This window comes from Neovison vison, chromosome 7 (genome assembly GCF_020171115.1).
Source record: "Neovison vison isolate M4711 chromosome 7, ASM_NN_V1, whole genome shotgun sequence".
NCBI classification, from domain to species: domain Eukaryota; kingdom Metazoa; phylum Chordata; class Mammalia; order Carnivora; family Mustelidae; genus Neogale; species Neogale vison.
In genome coordinates, this window is record NC_058097.1 from 152,048,225 (window position 1) to 152,073,332 (window position 25,108).

Consider the following 25,108-nt stretch of genomic DNA (forward strand, 5'->3'; position numbering starts at 1 on the left):
ATTTGGATACCTTTTATTTCTCTTTGTTGTCTGATTGCTGTTGCTAGGACTTCTAATACTATGCTGAACAAGAGTGGTGAGAGTGGGCATCCTTCTCGTGTTCCTGATCTCAAAGGGAAGGCTGCAAGCTTTTTCCCATTGAGGATGATATTTGCTGTGGGTCTTTCATAGATAGATTTGATGAAGTTCAGGAATGTTCCCTCTATCCCTATACTTTGAAGCATTTTAATCAGGAACGGATGTTGGATTTTGTCAAATGCTTTTTCTGCATCAATTGAGAGGACCATATGGTACTTCTCTCTTCTCATATTAATTTGTTCTATCACATTGATTGATTTGCAAATGTTGAACCATCCTTGTAGCCCAGGGATGAATCCCTCCTGGTCATGGGGGATAATCTTTTTAATGTGCTGTTGGATCCTGTTTGCTAGCATCTTGTTGAGAATCTTCACGTCCATATTCATCAATGATATTGGTCTGATATCCAAAATCCAATAGAACAATGATATTGGTCCTTTTTGGTAGGGTCCTTGCCTGGTTTGGGGATCAGGGTAATGCTGGCTTCATAGAAAGAGTCTGGAAGTTTTCCTTCTGCTTCAATTTTTTGAAACAGCTTCAGGAGAATAGGTGTTATTTCTTCTTTGAAAGTTTGGTAGAATTCACCAGGGAATCCATCAGGTCCTGAGCTCTTGGTTTTTGAAAGGTTTTTGATCACTGCTTCAATCTCGTTACTAGATATCAGTCTATTCAGGTTGTCGATTTCTTCCTGGTTCAATTTTGGGAGTTTATAGTTTTCCAGGAATGCATCCATTTCATCTAGGTTGCTAAGCTTATTGGCATATAACTGTTGATAATAACTTCTGATGATTGTTTCGACTTCCTTGGTGTTCATTGTGATCTCTCCCTTTTCATTCATAATCTTATGAATTTGGGCTTTCTCCCTTTTCTTTTGGATTAGTGTGGCCAATAGTTTATCGATCTTATTGATTTTTTCAAAAAACCAGCTCCCAGTTTCATTGATACGTTCTCCTGTATCTCTGGTTTCTACCTCATTGATCTCAGCTCTAATCTTGATGATTTCCCTTCTTATGTGTGGAGTTGGTTTGATTTGTTGTTGATTCTCCAGTTCTTTGAGGTGTAGAGACAGCTGCTGTGTTCTGGATTTTTCAATTTTTTTGAGAGAGGCTTGGATGGCTATGTATTTCCCCCTTAGGACCACCTTGGCTGTATCCCATAGGTTTTGGACTGAAGTGTCTTCATTTGCATTGGTTTCCATGAATTGTTTCAGTTCTTCTTTGATCTCCTGGTTGATCCAAGCATTCTTAAGCAAGGTGTTCTTAGCTTCCAAGTGTTTGAGTTCCTTCTGGACTTTTCCTTGTGATTGAGCTCCAGTTTCAAAGTATTGTGATCTGAGAATATGCAGGGAATAATCTCAGTCTTTTGGTATTGGTTGAGACCTAATTTGTGACCCAGTGCACTTGAGAAGAATTGAAGAAGACACAAGAAGATGGAAGACCATTCCATGTTCTTGGATTGGAAGAATAAGCATTGTTAAAATGTCTATACTGCCTAGAGCAATCTATACTTTTAATGCCATTCCAATCAAAACTCCACCAGTATTCTTCAAAGAGCTGGAGCAAATAATCCAAAAATTTGTATGGAATCAGAAGAGACCCCAAATAACTAAGGAAATGTTGAAAAACAAAAATAAAACTGGGGGAATCACGTTACCGGATTTCAAGCTTTACTACAAAGCTGTGATCACCAAGACAGCATGGTACTGGCATAAAAACAGACACATAGACCAGTGGAACAGAGTAGAGAGCCCAGATATGGACCCTCAACTCTATGGGCAAATAATCTTCGACAAAACAGGAAAAAATATACAGTAGAAAAAAGACAGTCTCTTCAAGAAATGGTGCTGGGAAAACTGGGCATCTATATGTAGAAGAATGAAACTTGGCCATTCTCTTACACCGTACACAAAGATAAACTCAAAATGGATAAAAGACCTCAATGTGAGACAGGAATCCATCAGAATCCTAGAGGGGAACATAGGCAGTAATCTCTTCGATATCAGCCACAGCAACTTCTTTCAAGATATGTCTCCAAAGGCAAAGGAAACAAAAGCAAAAATAAACTTTTGGGACTTCATCAAAATCAAAAGCTTCTGCACAGCAAAGGAAACAGTCAACAAAACAAAGAGGCAACCCACGGAATGAGAGAAGATATTTGCAAATGACAGTACAGACAAAAGGTTGATATCCAGGATCTATAATAAACTCCTCAAACTCAACACGTAAAAAACAGATAATCATATCAAAAAATGGGCAGAAGATATGAACAGACACTTCTCCAATGAAGACATACAAATGGCTATCAGACACATGAAAAAAATGTTCATCATCACTAGCCCTCAGGGAGATTCAAATTAAAACCACATTGAGATATCACCTTACACCAGTTAGAATGGCCAAAATTAGCAAGACAGGAAACAGCATGTGTTGGAGGGGATGTGGAGAAAGGGGAACCCTCTTACACTGTTGGTGGGAATGCAAGTTGGTGCAGCCTCTTTGGAGAACAGTGTGGAGATTCCTCAAGAAATTAAAAATAGAACTTTCTTAGGACCCTGCCATTGCACTACTGGGTATTTACCCCAAAGATACAGATGTCGTGAAAAGAAGGGCCATCTGTACCCCAATGTTTATAGCAGCAACGGCCACAGTTGCCAAACTGTGGAAAGAACCAAGATGCCCTTCAGTGGACGAATAGATAAGCAAGATGTGGTTTATATACACTATGGAGTATTATGCCTCCCTCAGAAAGGACGAATACCCAACTTTTGTAGCAACATGGACGGGACTGGAAGAGATTATGCTGAGTGAAATCAGTCAAACAGAGAGAGTCAATTATCATATGGTTTCACTTATTTGTGGAGCATAACAAATAGCATGGAGGACATGGGGAGTTAGAGAGAAGAAGGGAGTTGGGGGAAATTGGAAGGGTAGGTGAACCATGAGAGACTATGGACTCTGAAAAACAATCTGAGGGTTTTGAAGGGGCAGAGGGTGGGAGGTCGGGGTACCAGGTGGTGGGTATTATAGAGGGCACGGATTGCATGGAGCACTGGTTATGGTGCAAAAATAATGAATACTGTTATGCTGAAAATTAAAAAAATTAAAAAAAATAAAACCAGTGTCCATTGACAGGACAGTAACAGCAGTAGAGTTCAAGAAAATATACTATTTTAGTTTTCAAAGTCTCTTCTAAAACAACATAGGACATTGGCTTTAATTTATAACATTTTCGAGTAATGTAGAATCCTAGAATTTTTAAATTGGAATGTAGCTGAGAGATATTTTAATTTCTTTCATAGAATTACATTAATTTTATTACATGGTCTTCTTGTGATAAAAGCAACTGCTAAATTTTATTAATCTTATTCTCACCAAGCTGAATTGAAGCGATGGATTTATAAAGAAAAAAAAAAGAAAAGATGGAAATGATAAAGTTTAGAATCAACAAGGAGAAGAGAAAATTACGAACAAACACATGGTTGTGTCAAATGGTTCAAATGTTAACTACATTTGAGAAGAGCTACATTTGATCTATGTGTCAAAGAGAAGGCAAACCTAGAGCCAGAAGGAGGGAACTTATAAAACACTAAGAAGTGCTTTAACACAGGGAATGATCCAGAAACAGTGGAGGAGTTGAGCTTCCAGTACTACATGTCAAAACTGTCACTTTAAACATAAATACTGAAAATACACTCATTCATTAGGAAAATATGTACTGCACATCTACTGTGGATCAGAAGCAGGAAATTAAACGTTAAGCACAATGATGTCTATGACCCTGAAAATTTTTAGTTAACAAGAGACACAGACAAGTAACATGGAATTACATAATGTAAAGAATAAATCTAGACTGCTATGAGAGCACATAAAGAAAACAGCAAGCTCATTGTGAGGGATAAGGAATGGTTTCCAGTAAATAATGCTGTCTAGATTGAGATCTGGATTCTAAGTAGAGTTGGCATGAAATGGATTTAGGTGTGTGTATGTGTGACAGTTATGTGTCAACTTGACTGAGCCACATCAAATGTTATTTCTGGATATGTTTGTGAAGGGATTAGCATTTGAGTCAGTAGTAATCTGAGCAAAGCAGATTACCCTCCCCACTGTGGGTGGGCCCCATTCAGTTAATTGAGGGCCTGCATAGAACCAAGCAGAGGAATGAAGAGTTCTCTCTCACTCTGCCTGACTGCTGAGCTGGGACATGAGTCTTCTGCCCTTGGGCATGGACTTACACCATCAGTGCTCCTAGTTTTCAGGCCTTCATACTTGGATTGGTACTATAACTGTGACTTTCCTGGATCTTCAGCTTATAGATGACAGCCTGTGGGACTTCTCATTCTCCATAATTGTGTGAATCAATAATAAATCTCTATCTATCTATCTATCTATCATCTATCTATCTATCATCTATCTATCTATCTATCTATCATCTATCTATCTTCCTCATTGGTAAATTGGAGATAATAATATAGCTTCTTGGAAAGGAGCTATCATTTATGAACTCCCACAATGTGTCAAGCTTTACATGAATTTTGTGTTTTAGGTGGAATATCTTAATTATTTTGAAAATCATGTTGTGTATAAGAATCCAATTTTTTATCCCAGAAAGGTAAAAATTAGAGAGATAAACAAACTGCAATATTTTCATACAATGGGAAAGCTAGGATTTGAATTCCATTTATGTAAATTTAAAATTGATTAAAACTCTGCTGTGCTGCATATCAATACCTCTTGATGTGGTGAAATTTGTAGCATAACTTTAAAAAAATAAACTTTTGGGCATCTGGGTGGCTCAGTCATTCAGTTAATCATCTGCCTTTGGCTCAGGTCATGATCCCAGGATCCTGGGATCCAGTCCTTCATCAGCCTCCCTGATCAGTGGAGAGTCTGCTCTCTCTTCTTCTGCCCCTCCCCTCTGTTCATGCTCTCTCTCTCTCAAATAAATAAATAAATAAAATCTTTAAAAAAATAAACTTTTATGCTGCATATGTATGTGAATTACTAAAATGTCAAGTATTCATGTGATTTTTTTTTCTACAACAGTCATGCATTATCATTGTTCTTTGGCTACACATACTCATATAAATGCATATGTATTAGGGTTTCAAACACTTGATATTTGATAGATTTATTTTTCACCTCCTGATTTTTGTTGGTTTATTTAAAACTTATTTCCTTGCCAGTTGAGAAGAGATGGAAAGGTATTATTTCCTTACATGCTAAATTAAGACCACTGGTAAAATTAATTGTGTATGTTAAATAATGTCTCCTGGAGTCAGGGATTTGAGCTGTTGATACTTCTATTAGGGCTGCACATTTTCATAGCTACTGCTGACATATTTAACCTAAGTTAATTGACTTCAAATGAATCTCTTAATTATCAGTTTGGCTTGAGCGTCTTGATCTCTAAGAATATTATAGTAACACTACATCAAAAACTTATGACGTGCTATATGCTGGCTAACTGAACATAATAATAAAAAAAGAATATTATAGTCTCTTATTCTTAATGGGCCAGCATCATCCCCACTATAACAAAAAGAACTAAAATCTTATGCCTTACCAATAACAATTCTCTATTTTTGGATGAATTATTTATCTCTGAAATTCAGCATTGGGATTTGGGCATTTGACCCTAGATATCTCATATTTCATGTTTTTGCTTAAAGAAATTATATTGTTCTTTTAAAAATAATTTTTTAAAAGATTTTATTTATTTATTTGACAGGCAGAGATCACAAGTAGGCAGAGAGGCAGGCAGAGAGAGAGGAGGAAGCAGGCTCCCTGCTGAGCAGAGAGCCAGAGGTAGGGTTTGATCCCAGAATCCTGGGATCATGACCTGAGCTGAAGGCAGAGGCTTTAACCCACTGAGCCACGCAGACACCCCTATATTGTTCTTTTTATGGCAGAATTCTACATTTATGACTCAGATTCAGTTTTGGGGCTATTCAGACTCCCCATTTCTAGTACCATAGATAATACACTTTAGGTATTTTATCTTATCTAAGGAATCCTAGCTAGATTTTAAATTGAATACATGCATTGGATGTTTTTATTTTCAGAACTTTACTGTTTATGAGCTTTTTCAGAATTGAGATTCAGTACATTGGAAAGAATCTCTATTTTTTATTTCTAAGGTTTGTTGACAACTCTACAATACTAGGATACTTACAGTAGTAAGTTCTTAAATCTAAGGCAGTTCCACAGCATCTTATGTTTGCATGGTTGCATCTTAGAAATACTTTCTCTAATAAAGCCAAATTTCTTGTTGCAAGATGAGCCCACATAAATCTAACATTAGTGCATATCCACTGTCTTTCTGATGCCCCTGTACTTACATCAAGTGAAGACGATGAGGAAGAGACAAGGATCTGCGGTATCATTCTCCTCTGAGTGGAGGGTATCTATGAGAAACCCATTCTCAGGAGAATCATTCGCCCCTTAGAAAAATCTATTCCTAAGGGATATTTCTGGTCAACTGTATTTTCTTGTTTTGTCTTTGTGCTTCAAAAACACTCTGCATGCCTAAATCTGCTTGCTGTCCCATGTGCAATTGCTAAAGTGGTTTTGTTTTTAACTTGCTATGAATAATATTGAAATATATGCCAGGAAAATATAAATATTGAAAAAACATGGAAACTGTATGAATATAGTTTTCACACCTGCTTTGGGAAGGAGACCTCTGAAATCACTTGATATACTCTGGTATTTTAGATCCAGGTTTTCCACAGAGAGAAAGATTTAAAGATTATTCTCTACCCCCACCATTCTCCCACAGAGATCAAAGTAAATACATGTTATGTTGATGATAATAAACAAACAGCAGAGAGATACAAGTTATACCGTGTTTAGTTCAGTGGCTTCTCAAACTGGCTGGATATTAGACATACCCTGGGATCTTGTTATAAATTCAGATTCATAGGCCTCATCCTAGAACTAGTAAAATAAAATATTTGGGGATGGGGCTCAGGAATCTGCACTTTCATAAATTTGGGGTTTTCAAGAGCAGTTTTAGGTTCATAGCAACAAAATTCAGTGAAAATTACACAGTTCCTGTATATCCCTCACCCCAGCTTATGCACAGCCTTCTCTATCATCAATATCTCTGATCAAAGTGGTGCATTTGTCACAATCAATGAACTTATCTTTGGCACCTGGGAAATTTTAATTTTAAATTATGTATAGCAGTTGGTTTTGTGAAACCATTCATGAAAAAAATGGCTTTAATTACTCTTAGTCAAATTGGGCCATATGCAAACTGGGATAAATTCCAGAGACTGTGATCTCAAGATCTAAAATAGTCCTTTGCCTATGTAGTTTGGAAAGCCAGAATTTTGATCAAGTGCTGGATAATATAAGTAAAAAAAAAGGGGGGGTAATTTGTAAGAAAATGTCTTACACATACAAAATGAATTAAATGGCACTTAAATTGTTCAGATGTTTCTTGAGATACAAACTGAGGGTTGCTGGAAGGGAGAGGGGTGGAAGGGACTTTGTTAGAGATAGGAATGGTATATGAGAAATAAACATGGAAAAGATGCTTATTGATTTCTTATTAAATTTTATTTGTGCTGGATATTTGGAAAATTAATTCAAAGTGAATGATGTGTAGTTTTGATAGAAAGAGTAGAGAGATAGGAAGTGAGTTAGCCATCTATAGGAATAGGGTAACCGAGAGACACTGAGAATCTGACTTAGTATTTTGGTGGTAGAAAAGGTAAGATTGCCCTAGATAAGACTAACAGCATTGTGGAGACATTTGAATTATATGACACATAGTTCCACCCAACTTTAAAACTGCATGGATTATAACTCCAATTTATGATCAGATTTTACTGACTTTGAAATAGGTCTTCATGGGTCAGTAATTGTTAAATATGAGTTCGCTTAGAACACACAAGTTTGAGCACAGCTCTTTGAATCTGCTTTGTTTTCACACTATAGATGATGGGATTCATCACAGGGGGAATGAGCAAGTAAATATTAGCAATCAGTGTGGGCACATATGGTGGAGAATGTTTTCCAAACCTGTGAACAAAAGACAGGCTGATTAAAGGGATGTAGAATATGGCCACAGCCGTGATATGAGAAATGCAGGTGCTGAAAGCCTTTTTTCTCTCCTCTGGGGATGCAATGTTGAGAACTGAGCGAATGATCAGGACATAGGAAAGCAGGATAAAAATAGAGTCCACTCCAGCAGTAGAGATGATTGCAGTTAGTCCAAATGCACTGTTGATCTTTGTGTCTGAACACGAGAGCTTCATTACGTCAGGGTGGAAGCAATAGGAATGACGGAGCACATGGCTTCGGCAGAACGATAGACGCTTGAGAAGCAAGACCAGTGGTGTCAGAATGACAGTTCCCCTGGTAATGACTGCCAAACCAATCTGTGCAATCCTTGCATGAGTTAGAATGGTGGCATATCTCAATGGGTTGGAAATGGCCACAAAACGATCAAAAGTCATAGCCAGGAGCACTGAAGATTCCATGAAAGTGAAGAGGTGAATGAAGAACATTTGTGATAAGCAGGCATTAAAGCTGATCTCCCGGGCATTGAGCCAGAATATTCCTAGTACTGTCACCAGTGTAGAGATGCATAAGCCAATGTCAGTGGTGGACAGCATGGAAAGGAAATAGTACATGGGCTCATGGAGGCTTGGCTCAGTGAAGACCACGAACAGGATCAGGGTATTCCCAGAAAGAGCAGTTAAATAGAGGCAACAGAAGGGGATTGAGATCCAGGCATGGGCCCATTCAAGTCCAGGAACCCCAGTCAAGAGGAAAGTAGGGAAAGTAGAATTATGGAAAATTTGCATTATGATCTGCAGGAACTGAATTCTCTTGTCAAATCTTGATTTTCTAAATTTAGAATTTTAAAATTATGTTTAAAGTTTAATACACATTTAGTAAATTGCTCAAAACTTTAGAGTACAGCTTAATGAGTACAGCTTAATGCATCTCTATGCACTCATAAAACTACTTTCAGGATAACTGGTAGAACATTACTAGCAACCCAGAAGGCTTCCCAATGCCTCATCCTCAGCAATAGCCTCTCCTATTGTAACCATTATTCTGACTTCTGTTACCATAATGACTTTTTTCTGTTCTTGATCTTGATATAAATAGAATCATGCAGTATGTTCTCCTTGCATCTGGCTCCTTTCATTCAATATTATGTCTGTGGGATTCATCATTGAAATAAGATATTTAATTAAGTTCAATTTAATTTCATACTCAGGTAAATTGTCTTGTTGTTTATCGCTTACTAATTTGGACTCATCAATATTTTTGTTACTTTTTTTTATCCTTCAGCTAGACTATAAGTTTATACTTATTAATATGGTCTCATGAGAATAAGAGTTTATTTTCAGCTAAACTTTGCTTAGTATAATTCTTTCCTCATAGAAGATATTCAATATGTTTTTGCTAATTTCTATTTTATTTGCCCTCCTTAAAATACTCTAATGATGAGTAGGAATAAGCCCCAGGAAATAATTTTGCCTTGCAATTTTAGAATTATTAAACTCATATTGTAAGTGAAAATTTACTTTAGCTTAGCAGAGAAGCATCTTTTTTCAGGGTATCCTAAGAATCCACCATAGATAATGCCAGTTCATACTGTCTCATGACATATGTTTTCTAGAGGGAAATGAGTGAAGATGCTTCAGTGCCAGGGATCTGAAGCTTGGTACTCTTCTTAATTTGTAAACTAAAATACTGCCTTGTTTACCATTATGGAACCTGCCCATGTCAATGAGAGAAATGATAATCTTCTTTTATAGCATGTATGCCCTGGTCTTTAATCTGTCTTTTGATTTCTTATAGAATTATTTGGATATATATTATATGAATAATAAGAAGATGTTCCATACAATTATCTAAGTGTTTTACATAGCTTACTTCATTTGAACCTTGGACAAACCTAAGGAGAAGTATTTTTATTTGTTATAGATGCAGAAGGTGAAGTTCAGAAGTTTGGATTAATAGCTGAAGGTCATAAAATATGAAAGAATTGATGTTGGCAATCAGAGAAAAGACTTTAGAACCTGTGTTATTAACAACTACACTGCAATTTTCAGTGATAATAATAATGATATAATTCTAGTTCAATAATAATATAATACCCTATCAATTAATAAGGCAAATGTGTTAGAGATATCTATGTTTGCAAATCTCCCACTTATTTAATGTTTCTATGGTTCAGAGTCAAAACAATTTTATGTCAGACTACATATGTATTGTATGATATGTAAATAAACTAATGAGACTTAATTTTAGCAAATTGTAAGTTCTTAAGCATATTATCAGAGGCTATAATTTAAGTTAATCCGTTGCATGTTATAATTTAAATTAACCCATGGTGGAGTTCCTGGGTGGCTCAGTTGGTTAGATGTCCAACTCTTGGTTTCAGCTCAGGTCATGATCTCAGGGTCATGTGATCAAGCCCTGCATCCAGCTCTGGGCTCAGCATGGAGTTTCTCTCTCCCTCTACCCCCCACATTCATGCTCTCTCTTTCTTTCTAAAATAAATAAATATATCTTAAAAAAAAAAAAAGGACTAGGATATCCGTTGTTCCTTTGGAAGCCATTCCTGATAATTTCTATTAAATTCTATAAATTCTATTATGCTTATTTAAATATAATTTTATGATCTAATTGATTTCATAACTTACTTATAGATATAGATAAAAACTAGTTTGATTATTTCAATGAACAAAATGTCTATTTCTCCATTTTAATTCCATAGGCATCCTATAAACAATGTTTTTATTCATTTATTTTCTTAATTTAGCATACTTTCCTTTATCCTAGGCTAAATCCCCTATATATTAGATCCACGTATTTAATCCTGATTTTTCTGCTTAAATATCTCAGCGTCAACTCGAGCACAACATGATTGCTTCTGAATTAGTCCTCGGAGCCCCCACAACTTGTATGTTCTGTTTTCCTCATTTTGATAGTAACTCTGGAGATCTGTGGTGACTTGATGTATCAGGTTGCCTGATCCAGAAATTTGAATGTACTTCCACATCCCATTTGTTGATCATTAATTTCTGTTTGTACTGCAACTGTTCATAATTCATATAGCATATTTCTCTCAGAATGTTCTAAGATTTAAATAGGCTTCCATTTTTAAAGTAACTCTAGCTAGTATTACCTGAGACAGTTTCTCCTAACTTTCTATTACATTTTCCAAAAAGCTAAAGGATAGAAGGAACAGACCAAAGAAGTACTAATGCTAAAACTGATAGCCTACATCAAAGATATCTGGAGGGTGATTAACTCCTAACTAAGGAATATGGAGATCAACTAAGTCAAAATATACGACAGCACTTGAGTAATCAAGAAAGTAAAACAACTCTATTCTTTCAGGAAGGAGAATTGAAAGTCTTATTTTCTAGATTACTAGGCATTTCATATAAAGAAAGGTCTAGAATTATATCCTGCTGCTGAGGAAAATCAGTTACCATCACATGATGGTCTGTCAAAATGATGAATAACAACACAATCTTTCTAGAAAGGCAAAATGCTATTCCCATGATTGGAAATGTCATGGGTTCAATTAATTACTTTATTTATCCATTCACAGAGAACAATTTGAGAGAGTCCTTTATTATATCTTTCTGAATTTAGGAACATCCGTGGTATGTTACAAAGTTAACCACCTCATGGAGGGGAAACAGTTGCTGCACGCTCTGAACATGCTGACCTGGGAGGCACTTCCATTTCCATGTCTGGGGCCTGGGCTGAAATATGCACTAGGTGAAAGATCAGAAGACCAGTGAAAGGATTGCCCTAGTATTCTTGGTGAGAAGAAGAATTAATATTGAGCCAGGGTCTTTGCCACATATCTCTACCTGTTATTGCTTTAACTGAATAGCACCATTAATAGGCTATGACTAACATTCTCACTTTTTGGTGAGAAGGCTTTGGTACAGAGTGAAGGTTCCCTTAGACTGACATAAGAGGACCAGTGTGTGAAGCCAGGTCTGTCTGACTCTCTAGGTATGCTCATTTCACTGTACCACATTGCTCCTGGTGTTCAGAAAAAATTAAAAAGAAACAAGTCAGATTGCTGCAGTCTTAAGAAACTGAATGGAGTAAGAGTGCTGCAGTAAGTGTAAACCCAATTAGAAATATAAGTAAAATAATAGAGAGGATGTACCAGTGATTTGGGGTTTTGGTCATTATATGTGTCAGGAAATATAGACATAGAAGAAGCACAATTTTTCTATGATTAGCTAAACAAATGAGAACACAGTGTCTTTACAGAATTTGGAATTTCTGATTATGGATCAGGTTCTTGGAAATGATCCATACAGTGGAGACTAAGTATAATCAGTGGCTCTGAGGGTTTGGAGATCAGAGACTGGAGATGGGGAGAGTAGGTAGGGAGAATCTTACCTTTCAAGATGTGGAGAATAGAGAGGATACAAATAAGATGTTGAAGGAGTAATGCCAGAGACTAAGTGAATTATTGTCTTTAACTTCACTTTCAAGAAATTCTTCCTTGTGTTTATCTAAGCTAAATTACTCATGATGGATTAGAATTTTATCATCGGATGCATTTTATTATAGACACAATCAAGGACTGGTTCTGATCTGAGCAGCTGCTTGATTGGCCTATAGACAGGGAAGAGAACTTATTTAGAGTGGACTATATGAAGGTCACCTACTTACCTCTATTTATGGAAAATTTTTATAAAGAACGGTGATGGTGTAGTCATTTACCCATTTGGGATAAATACACCCTTGGGGAATTTCAGTGCCATTCTATTATGCTTTACCTCTCTGGCGCCAGGAAATGTCAAGGTGGAGAATTAAAAAAAAATGTTGACATGGTAACTCTGTGTTTATGTGTTTTAATTAAAAATGAAATTGAGGGGTGCCTGGGTGGCTCAGTGGGTTAAAGCCTCTGCCTTCAGCTCAGGTCATGATCCCAGGGTCCTGGAATCGAGCCCCTAATCAGGTTGTCTGCTCAGCAGGGAGCCTGCTTCCTCCTCTCTCTCTGCCTGCCTCTCCACCTACTTGTGATATCTCTCTCTGTCAAATGAATGAATAAAATCTTAAAAAAAAAGAAATTGAATCATTACTTTGAACATGGATACAACATTTAAGATGAGGATCCAATATTCTTTTCTTTTTTTTTGTGATTTAATATAACCACCCTTTATTTTCACTCTAACACACAAAAAAGACATTTTACTAAGACAATTAGACAAATTAACATAAAAACACTCTAATTATAATGTTTATATTTCAAGCTTTTAAAGAATAAATACTGCATTTTTAATCTAATGCTGTGTTTGTCTCCAAATCTGATTTTTAAGTCTTTTTACTTTAACTTTTTTTTTCCAATTTATTTGTTTTCAGAAAAACATTATTCATTATTTTTTCACCACACCCAGTGCTCCATGCAAGCCGTGCCCTCTCTAATACCCACCACCTGGTACCCCAACCTCCCCCACCCCCCGCCACTTCAAACCCCTCAGATTGTTTCTCAGAGTCCATAGTCTCTCATGGTTCACCTCTCCTTCCAATTTACCCAAATTCCCTACTCCTCTCTGACGCCCCTTGTCCTCCATGCTATTTGTTATGCTCCACAAATAAGTGAAACCATATGATAATTGACTCTCTCTGCTTGACTTATTTCAATATTCTTGATTTTTATTCTATGTGTTTCTTTTTTTTTCAATTTATTTATTTTCAGAAAAACATTATTCATTATTTATTCTATGTGTTTCTTGTAAATAATCTATTATATAGATTTTTGTGCACAACTAAATGAAATAAATACTTTGAAAGTATCTCAGGTAGTAACATAGTGCCAAGTACTCAGAACATATGAATGAAATATTTGTTAAAACGAGCAAATATTTGTTAAACTGATTGCTACAATTCAGAATCAAACAGTAAAATAAAATGACAAAGCCAAGGGGTTCCATGAAGATTACTCTTTTAGTAGAAGGAAGATTTGTCAGCATAGCCCATCAGATGGAAGCAACTCCATTTGAGGAAAAGAAGGAGATTGGCTCTTCTTCAGGGATTATGTTAATTAATGTCTGTTTTCCAAGTAATTTCAGGTATACTATCTTATTTGGTCTTAGTTGTTCAGGCTAAAACAAATATTTTCAATTTACCTGACATATACTGATAAACAAAGTACTTGACACAAAATCAGTGGTCAATAGTGTTTATCAAATTAATTTATCCCTTACTCTTTCAGATCTATTTCACAGTCTAGAAAAAGGAATCATAAATAAGCAAAATAGAAGCCATTTTATTAAACTCTAGTTTAGTTGATGATTAGGCTAATTAGCTAATAAAGTTGGTTAAATATAGGAGTCATAAAAGTAATTTTAACCTACATCGAACATTTTATTTTAACCTGACACTTGTGTGTATAATTTATTCATCATTGTTTTATGTGGAGTTAGGATCTTTCAATGTAGTTCGCAAATTGCAATTTTGTATTATCCTGCAATTATATATTAACCTGTATTTTTTTTCCTAAAGATTTTATTTATTTATTTGACAGACAGAAATCACAAGTAGGCAGAGAAGCAGGCTGGAGGGGGGCGGGGTGGGGAGGCAGTCTCCCTGCTGAGAGAGAGCCTGATGCGGGGCTTGGTCCTAGGACCCCAGGATCATGACCTGAGCCGAAGGCAGAGGCTTTAATCCACTGAGCCACCCAGGCGCCCCTGTGAACTGTATGTTTAATACACTGTATAAAATTTCCATTATAATAACTATGATAGTGAAGGAAAAACAAGTAGCCCACAGGGCACTTGTTAAGGGGAAATGAAGACTTGCTAATTGGAGAAAGAGCTGAGTGTTCAACTGGCTGCTAGCATCAGTCAATATGTTTTACAGAGGGAATATATATTACTGTGAAATTTAGCAAGTTTATTCAGTAGAACTTTCATGGAAATTTTTTTGAACCATTTTATTGAGGTTTGATTGACATATAAAAAGCTAAATATATTTAATGTTTATAATTTGATGGATTTGGGAGTAAGCATACAACCATGAAACCATCATCATCATAAAGGCCATATAAATATGTGTCACCTCCAACGTTTTCTCTCACCCTCTTTAGTATTATTATGTGTGTGTAAGTGTTAAAGGTATCATAATACCTCCTCTCTTAGCAAATTTTAAGTATACAATACTGTATTATTATATATAGGTTAACAGGTATGTGAAAAGATGCTCAACATTAATAATCATCAAGGAAATGGAAATCTAAATCACAATGAGATATCACTTCACACTTATTAGGATGCCTACTTTATGGAAAAAAAAACAGCAGCAAAAACCAAAAGATAACTAATGTTGGTCAGTTTGTGGAGAAAAGGGAACACTGGTACACCATTGGTGGGAATTTAAATTGGTACATTGTAGAAAACAGTATGGCGATTTCTCAAAAAATTTTAAAAAAGAACTAGCATATGATCCAGCAATTTCATTTCTGGGTATTTATCCAAACGAATTGAAATCAGGATCTCAAAGTGAGACTTACTCTTAAAACTCTACTACTTGCTTCTCTCAAATGCTTCAGCCATTTGCCTGCCATCTTTGATGAGTTTTTTTCCCTGCTTTTCCACTTTTTGAAAAATGTACAAAAAATTATGAAAACAAAGATTTCTGTGAATAGCTATGATAGAGCAAATCTCACTTTGAGGTCTACTGCCCTGCTACCCAGGGTTAGAACATAATGTTTTCTTGGCTGGTGGAATTTAGGTACAACTTGAACAACAAGAGAAGCTATTGCAGATTATTTTAAGCAATGGTGTGATTCTATTATAAGATCAATCTGATTTTTGCATAGGAGGTAAATTAGAATGCAAGAGAGATTGAAGGTAGGGATACCTGGTAGAGTGTGCCTATAGTACAGGCAGACTCTGAAGGTACAGAATAGTGGAGTCGGAAATGAGAAAGTTATAGTAAGTGCAGCATCAGAGAAGTTGCATTGTGTTATATGTTACCAGTTTCAGTGTGGAAAGACAAGTTGTCAGGGGTTGGAGGAGGCTGGTGCTGTTTTTTCAAAGTAAAACTCTTAATCACTTTACGCTCTTCACTATCAAAGATGATTCCATCCATCCATAGAAGGAACAGATTGTAAAAGAAACACAATAAATTTGTCTTTGGAGTTGCTGAATTTGAGGTACTGGTGGGATTTATGGATTATTTTGATAGGAAGATATGGTTATAAATGTTTCATGATAGTATATGCTCATGTCATCTATTTTTAGACCTAGTAGTTCTTGATAAATATTTGCTGAATGACTAATGAAGAAATTATAATTTTGGAGAAATTAGTTTTTTATAATGGACTTTTCTATTTACTTAATATAACATAGAGCAATGAGTACAAAAATACAGAGTTAAGTTGCTATGGACATTTTGTAGTTTTTGCACATTTTTTTCAATTCTCATAAACTGTCTCAGACTAAGAATTATGTTTTCTTAAGACTTAATGGTGTATAGCATTATTTGTTATTAGTAGCAAAGCAATTAGCATTATATTGAATTCATGAAATAGTAATTGTCAGAATAAGTAATTCTTTAATATAGTAAACATGAAAATTTCATGGAGAATCTTAATGTAGACATGAGGAACATTTTACTGTTTCTGTGTCTAACAAAGTAGATTTTTAATCTTGATTATTTTTTAATCACTTCTTCAAAATACCTGAATCTGTTTCTGCTCGCCTGCAGGAAAGATATGACATGCTAATATATGTGTTTACATTTTATAAATTTACATAACTGTCTTGTTATTTATCTAATCAGTGATTTTGTATTCCTTGTACTTTTGCCTTGATGAGTTTTGCTAAAGGGAAATTTTCAAATTGAAAATATTCTTCTATTTAGTCAATCATTTATTTATTAGGATACTGGCCATTGTGTTAAAGATATTTGTCATTAATCAAATGTTCTTAATACACTCTTTTGGATAAGGAGCGGATACATGAGTGGTGTTGGGTGGTTCTTTGGTAAAATATTTCCCCTTTCCTGATAGACTCAAACATAGAAGTGAGCTCAATATACTAGTCTTGTACACATGAACTTGATTGAGCAATACCAGAAACTTAGATGCTGGCCCAAGAAGGGTCAATCAGATATTTTTCTCATGAGAATTTTTTATCTTTATATTTTTTATTTTTAAAGATTTAATTTATTTGACATAGAGAGAGAGAGAGACAGTGAGAGATGGAACACAAGCAGGGGGAGTGGGAGAGGGAGAAGTGGGCTTCATGCTGAGCAGAGAGCCCAATATGGGACTTGATCCCATGACCCTGGGATCATGACCTGAGCTGAAGGCAGACATTTAATGACTGAGCCACCCAGACACCCCTATATTTTTATTTTTTAGAGAGAGAGTGCACACAAATTAGGGGTGAGTAAGAGGCAGAGGGATAGAGAGAGAATTTTAAGCACCTCTGTGCCCAGCACAGGGCCTGATGTGGGGCTTGATCTTAGGACCGTGAGATCATGATCTGAGTTGAAATCAAGAGTAAGATGCTTAACTGACTGAGGTACCCAGTCCTCTCTCATGAGAATTCTTAACACTGTTTTTCAAAATAATTTATATTATAGAAAAGCTACAAAAACAATACCAAAATTTTCATATCCTTCACCTTGATACTCCATTTCTTGAGTGTTTGAAACCTTAAGGGAAGCCCATGAACCTGAAGACATGGCAGGCTGTTGAGCTTCTCCTGAGCATCCCAGAGCTGCTCTGGCTTCTCTGTCACAAGGTTAGGTTGTTTGGCTCCTCCTTGTACTGCCTACATACTTTCCTCTTAATTTGATAGATATGCTTATTATTAAATGTGCCCTTCACTCTCTCATTATCTCTTGGTCCCAGTTTGGAGCTCTTAATCCATCATCACATTCCACAGAGGTTACATTTCCATGAGCTGTTTTCAGCCAGTAACTGAATATGGCAGGGAAACTAAGGCAGGCCCATTCCTAGAAGATACAGAATTCCTCTAACAGATGACGTTGACTTGGGGATACCCAATGACCTTGACTAATTCTGTTTAGAACTGCCTAATAGCCTCAGATGATTCTTCTACCAGAAGATTTTTTTTATCTTTCTCCTCAACTCAAGGTCAATCTTACCTCAAAATATGACAGTTCTTCTCATCTCCTTTTTATCCATTCTTGTCTCCTTTTTATAATGTTACCTAGCCCCTCATTGGCTATTTGTCTGTTTTGCCCCAGAGATGTCATGCTCTATTAAACATCTCCACAACTGCTTGCACTTTTTTTAAAAAGATTTTATTTATTTATTTATTTGACAGAGAGAGAGAGAGATCACAAGTAGGCAGAGAGGCAGGCAGAGGGAGAGGAGGAAGCAGGCTCCCTGCTGAGCAGAGAGCCTGATGATGTGTGTCTTGATCCCAGAACCCTGAGATCATGACCTGAGCTGAAGTCAGAGGCTTAACCCACTGAGCCATCCACGCGCCCCAGCTGCTTGCACTTTAAGCTCTCTTGCTTGCTTTTGGACCTTGTCAGTTCTTATAATAACTGCTACCCTCTGGTTTTTTGGTGATTACCTAGACTCTGTTTTGTTCAGACCTTATTATATACAGGGTTATTAATAAGCCTGGCTCAGTGACTGCATCTCATATTATCCCTGGTCAGCAGAGAAGAACCTCTTCTCAGTGATGCCGATATCATTTTTGCAGCTGATTCCTAATGTACTCAGTGGATGCTGTGTCCTCTAGGCTTCTCCTGGAACACAATCTAGGGTAGGTCTTCTGAACTTGTATAATCTATTCACCCCAGTGTGCTCACTTCCCTCAGCCACTTTATTTTATTGGTTAAAAATTTTTCATAAAAGAAGCAGAATCATGAATACAATGTGTATTAAAAGAAAATGTGGAAGGAATGTGGTACTTTAGGGTGGGAAGAAGCATGATTCAATTTGAAATTAATCTGTTGCATTCAACAAATGGTAAGAACACAGATCTACTTGGAACACATGGATAATGAAGTAGATAAGCAAGCATTAAGGTTGACAGAACTTGATCCATCCTTCTGAAGGAAACATTTTGAATCCATTTTTTCCATAATTGATCAGATGAAAGCTTATTGGATGGATCAATTGAAGAGAGAAAAATTGGCAAGAAACACAACAGCTGTACATGAAAGAAAGAATCAGGACATATACAGTGTATGGAAAAACATAATGGAAATATTCAAATGCCTTCACATGCATAGAACTGTATTTTTTCCTGTCTTTACATTTTCTTTTATTTCTACATGTAACCAATAGGCAGATCTTCAAGACTCTCTTATGAGTACCTTTTTAAAAAGAGATTTTTTTATTTATTTGAGTGGGGGAGGGGAGATACAGAGAGAAAGAGGGGAAGAAAAAAAAAAAAGCCCAAGCAGTGTAGGTGCTGAGCCTGAGGTGGGGCTTGATCTCATGACCCTGAGCTGAAACCAAGAGTTGGATGCTCACCCAACTGTGCCACCAAGACCCCTCATACTATGAGAATCTTCTTAATGGTTCCCTCTTGAAGTACTGAACTTTATTAGAATGTTAATTTAATAAATTTACCCCAAGCCCACTCTATACACTAAGCCATGGAATTCCCATTAATGAATTATACTAAGTATCATGTATAGGTAATATCCTAGACATTTTGTAAATCAACAGTACAACTCAAACTAAGTGAGGTTATCCAAGATTTTGCTTGCAGCATATAAAGTCTTCAAAATACATTAAAAAAAAAATTCCCTTTTGCCATTACCATGTTCTCTTGCTTAATTTCAGCTAGGTCTCGATAGTCTTTTCTTGGGTAGGCTATTAGGAGTAAGCTTTGTAATATTATAGCCCTTTGAGCCTCTCAATATATAAGTCCCTCAACTTTAATATTCTCAAGTGTTCTCTCTCTCTGAAGCTCTATGCAGCTAACAGGCATGTAGAATTACCAAAACAAAAGTCCCCTTTTGTTTCCTGAAAGAAACACACCCAAATTTCTAAACCAAATCTACAAATCAATTCCTTTATACAATAGTATTGTTCAAGCAAAAGATGTTCTTTAAGCAACTAATACAAACCTTACCATCTAAATTCACTTAAAAGAATCTGATGGATAGAGAAAAGTGAAGAAAAAAGGAAGTAAAGTTTTAGGTTTTTATATTCTTCAGTGCTATATCCAGATCAGACCTGTGAATTTAAAACTCAGGAGAGTATTCTTTCACGAAGAGTAAAATGGTGACAGAGTACTTCTCACATTGTTTGACAGACTTGCTTCCAAAATACACTTTTCTCTATTAACCTTTGGAAACATTTTCAACTTAGATGGCAACACAACAGGTATCATTTTGCATTATCAACTTTCACAAGATTTAGTACATTACTTTAATTACTTTATAATTTTTTTTGTCTATGTTACTGCTTCACACACTAGACTTTAAGCTTCTTGAGTGCAGGGAATATGTTTCTTCCAACTTTTAATTTTTATTGCTTCTTACAAAGCCAAGCATAAAGTTGGCTCCCAGTCACTGGTATGCTGGTAAACTGAATCTCTGAAAAATAAAAAGTCCTCATTTGTAGTATTTGTCAGTTCCTAGGTATAAATGATGATTTGAAACCGCAAATATGACATTGTTGAACACAAGAGTTGAGATGAATTGCACAATATGGCCGCTTGCAAGCTGATGTGTGCTGGCTCCAGCACATTGCTGCCTCCAGTGTTTGTGAGATATATAAAACATCCCTCCTATTTGTTACTTTTCCAACTTCAATTAAATTGATGTGACACACATCAGGTTTCCACCTCCACTTTCCTCTGCATTTTTCTACCATTTTATACAACTGAGTTTTAAGTTTCTGCCTGTCCCCTAAATTGGTATGTTTACCGAAAAATTCTTTTTGTAAGAACCATATCTTAGGTATGGCTGCATATAACCACTTATAGGCTGAGCATCATGAATTATTTGCCTTTCATTCTTTGTTTGGTTAATATAGCTATAGTAGCTCCTTTGTGTCACTTGTGAAGCCTCTGAACTTTTATGGAAAATATTAATGTGCTTATATGTGGTTTTTCTGTGGAGAAGGGTTCATAGATTTCATTAGATTCCATAGGGATAATTATGCTTTTAAAAAGGTTAAGAAACCCTGCTTCAGACTTTATCCAGTTCTCTAAAGTTCCCATTTCCTATAATGAATTAGCAAATGCCCTTAATCCTTGAAGCTGGGTTACTAACTGTCCAGTACTAGATACCGATCTATGGCTTACATGGCATGACATATCTATTCCTACCTTTTGGACTATTAACTGTGAGTGAAGAAAACAAGCTAAAGTATACTCTAGGAAAAACAACACAACTTTTCTAAAGGTATAATGCATGAACTAGAAGACTCAGTTGTTACTTTTGATCTTGTAATATTTTTCCTAGATGCTTTTGGCAGAGTATTAAGACACTAGTGAATACTGTGACATCTAACATGCAGAGAGTCTAGATTCAAATCTCAACCCTGAGCCATGTTAGTTGTCTGGTTGATGGCTTACATGTCTTTAGGCCTCAGTTTCTTCATCTCTAAAATGTAACTAATATTATTATATATTTCACTGAGCTGTTTGAAGAATAAATGGAATATGACTTAAAAGTTGTTAGTAGAACACATAATATAAGGTATTAAGTTAATTTCTTTGAGTATTTTCATTATTAATGTTTCCATGTTTCCCTTATTTGACTATAAAATTCTTGGGGTGTAGCATAGTTTATGACTGAAGACACAAAAATGATCTCCAAATATGTGTTGAATAAAGGAATAAAATGACAAAAAATATATCTGATAGACAGTAACCTACCAGTGTTGCCTTTTACAGTGAAAGCCACTTTTTTAGGTTTTTCTTAAGCAGTTATCTCTGTTTATTTTGTAAGGAGAAGACTGCGTATATAGCCTTGCGAATCTGTTTTGTTTTCACACTATAGATGATTGGGTTGAGCACTGGAGGCAAAAGCAGATAGATATTTGCCATCATCGAATGGACAACTTTGGGGGCTGATGGACCATAACGATGCACCAAGGACAGGCTCATCATGGGGATATAGAAAACAGCCACTGCTCCAATGTGGGAGACACAGGTGTTAAAAACCTTATGTCGTTCTTTAGGGGAGGCAATACTGAAAACAGAGTAAATGATCAAGATATAAGACAGGACAATGCATGGTGTATCTACTCCTGTAGTCAGGATGAGATCAATTAATCCACAGATGCTATTGGCCCGAGTATCTGAACATGCTAATTTAATCACATCTGGGTGGTAGCAGTAGGAGTGGGAAAGGACATTAGCTTTACAGAAATTGAGGGGCTTAAGAAGCAAGAGTAGTGGTACTATTAATACTACAGTGCGTATTATCATTAACAGGCCCATCTGAATGATTCTAGAGTTAGTGAGAATGGTAGCATATCTCAGAGGATCACAGATGGCCGCATAGCGGTCAAAGGCCATAGCCACCAGTACCCCAGATTCTATGAAGGTAAATCCATGTAGAAAAAACATCTGAATAATGCAGGTATTTAGATTTATTTCAACTGTATCAAACCAGAGGATACCTAATGTTGTTGACATTGTAGAAACAGTCAAGCCCAAGTCAGCAGCTGAAAGCATGGAGAGGAAATAGTACATGGGCTCATGGAGACTCTGCTGGGTAATGATGACAAATAGGATCATGCTGTTCCCAGAGAGGGCAATGGCATAGAGACAACAAAAAGGGATAGAGATCCACACATGGACAGACTCTAGACCAGGAATGCCAGTCAGCAAGAAGGTTGGAAATTTAGATGTCAGGTTGCTTAAGATCTCCATGTTTTTCTGGATTTGTAGCATTTGTCCTCACAATTATCACATCCTATAGAAATAACAAAAATATATAGATAAATTTTCTTTTGGTTAGGAGAGCTGTCTAGGTCATGGATTAGTACTTTATCATTGAGAAAACTCTAAACTATTTTAATTATAAATTATATGTATATAATACTCAATATATATAAATATTTTTACTCTTAAATTCAAGGAAAATATGTCTAAATAATCTTATACATTTTGATGATAATTATTTCCTATATTGATAGAATTTTAAGTGCCATTAGATCATAAGATTTTATGAATAGATTATTAATATATAATAAATAATAAAAATCAGTGCATTCAATTTTGAATATGTTATATATAAAATGACTATGGGAAACCCACCTAAAGATTTCCATGGATCTTCAGTGTCCACAAAGGTGCGAATTTCCAGGCAAAAATCTCCAGAACATTTCAGAGTTATCACTGAATACATGCCAATTTAATCAAACAGTTTGGGTGAACCACCCTCAGAGAGTACATTTACAAGAGAAAACCAATGAAGACAAACTCCACAGAAGTTATTGGAAAGGATTATATATGCTAAAGCAAGATGAGGCTAGACAGCTTTACAGGAAATGTTAAAGCCAGGAGAGATGGTGTTATGATTGGGTATTACATGAACAACAGTATGGAATTGCTTAAGTGGTTAGGTTATACTCTATGTGGAAAACCCAAAGACTCCACCCCAAAACTGCTAGAACTCATGCAGGAATTCAGTAAAGTGGCTGGATATAAAATTAATGCACAGAAATCAGTTGCATTTCTATACACCAACAGATAGAAGAAAGAGAAATTAAGGGGTAGATCCCATTTACAATTGTACACCAAACCAAAGATACCTTGGAATAAATCTAACCAAGGAGGGAAAGGGTCTGTACTCAGAAAACTGTAGAATAGTCATGAAAGAAATTGAGGGAGATGCTGGTGGCATCACAATTCCAGACTTCAAGCTCTATTACAAAGCTATAATCATCAAAACAGTATGGTACTGACACAAAAAACAGACACTTAGATCAACTTAACAGAAGAGAGAACCTAGAAGTGGACTCTTAACTCTATGGCCAACTAATCTTCAACAAAGCAGGAAAGACTATCCAATGGGAAAAAGACAGTCCCTTCAACAATTGTCGTTGGGGAAATTGGACAGCCACATGCAGAAGAATGAAACTGGACCATTTCCTTACACCACACACAAAAATAGACTCAAAATGGATGAAAGACCTCAGTGTGAAACAGGAATCCATCAAAATCCTTGAGGAGAACACAGGCAGCAACCTCTTTGACCTCAGTTGCAGCAACTTCTTGCTAGACATGTCTCCAAAGGCAGGGGGAGCAAAAGTAAAAATGAACAATTGGGACTCCATCAAAATAAAAAGCTTTTGCACAGCAAAGGAAATAGTCAACAAAACCAAGAGACAACCTACAGAATGAGAGAAGATATTTGCAAATGACAAATCAGTTAAAGGGCTAGTATCTAAAATCTATAAAGAACTTATCAAACTCAACACCCAAAGAATAAATAATTCAATCAAGAAATGGGCAGAAGACATGAACAGGCATTTCTGCAATGAAGACATCCAAATGGCCAACAGACACATGAAAATGTACTCAACATTAGTAGGAGAAATACAAATAAAAACCACAATGAGATACCACCTCATACCAGTCAGAATGGCTAAAATTTGCAAGTTAGAAACAACAGATGTTGATGAGTATGTGGAGAAAGGGGAATCTTCCTACATTGTTGGTGGGAAGGCAAGCTGGTGCAGTCACTCTGGAAAACAGTATGGACATTCCTCAAAAAGTTGAAAGTAGAGCTACCCTATGACCCAGCAATGGCACTACTGGGTATTTATCCTGAAGATACAAATGTAGTGATCTGAAGGGGCAACTGTACCTCCATGTTTATAGCATCAGTTTCCACAATAGCCAAACTATTGAAAGAGCCAAGATGTCCATTGACAGATGAATGGATAAAGAAGATGTGGTATATATTTACAATTGAATATTATGCAGTCATCAAAAAATGAAATCTTGCCATTTGCAATGATGTGGATGGAACTGGAGGGTATTATGCTAAGCAAAATAAGTCAAGCAGAGAAAGACAGTTATATTGTCTCACTGATATGTGGAATTTGAGGA

At 36.1% G+C, this 25,108-nt stretch overlaps 2 protein-coding genes across 2 annotated transcripts; both read right to left on the reverse strand.

Moving 5' to 3' along the window:
- Window positions 1–7,948: 7,948 nt before the first annotated feature.
- Window positions 7,949–8,893, reverse strand: LOC122913505 (olfactory receptor 51F2-like). The gene has a single exon (XM_044260211.1). The coding sequence runs from the start codon at window positions 8,891–8,893 to the stop codon at window positions 7,949–7,951; it is 945 nt and encodes a 314-aa protein (XP_044116146.1).
- Window positions 8,894–21,970: 13,077 nt separating this feature from the next.
- On the reverse strand, window positions 21,971–22,942 carry LOC122913506 (olfactory receptor 51F1-like). The gene has a single exon (XM_044260212.1). It carries the CDS (start codon window positions 22,940–22,942, stop codon window positions 21,971–21,973), a length of 972 nt encoding a protein of 323 aa, XP_044116147.1.
- Window positions 22,943–25,108: the final 2,166 nt, after the last annotated feature.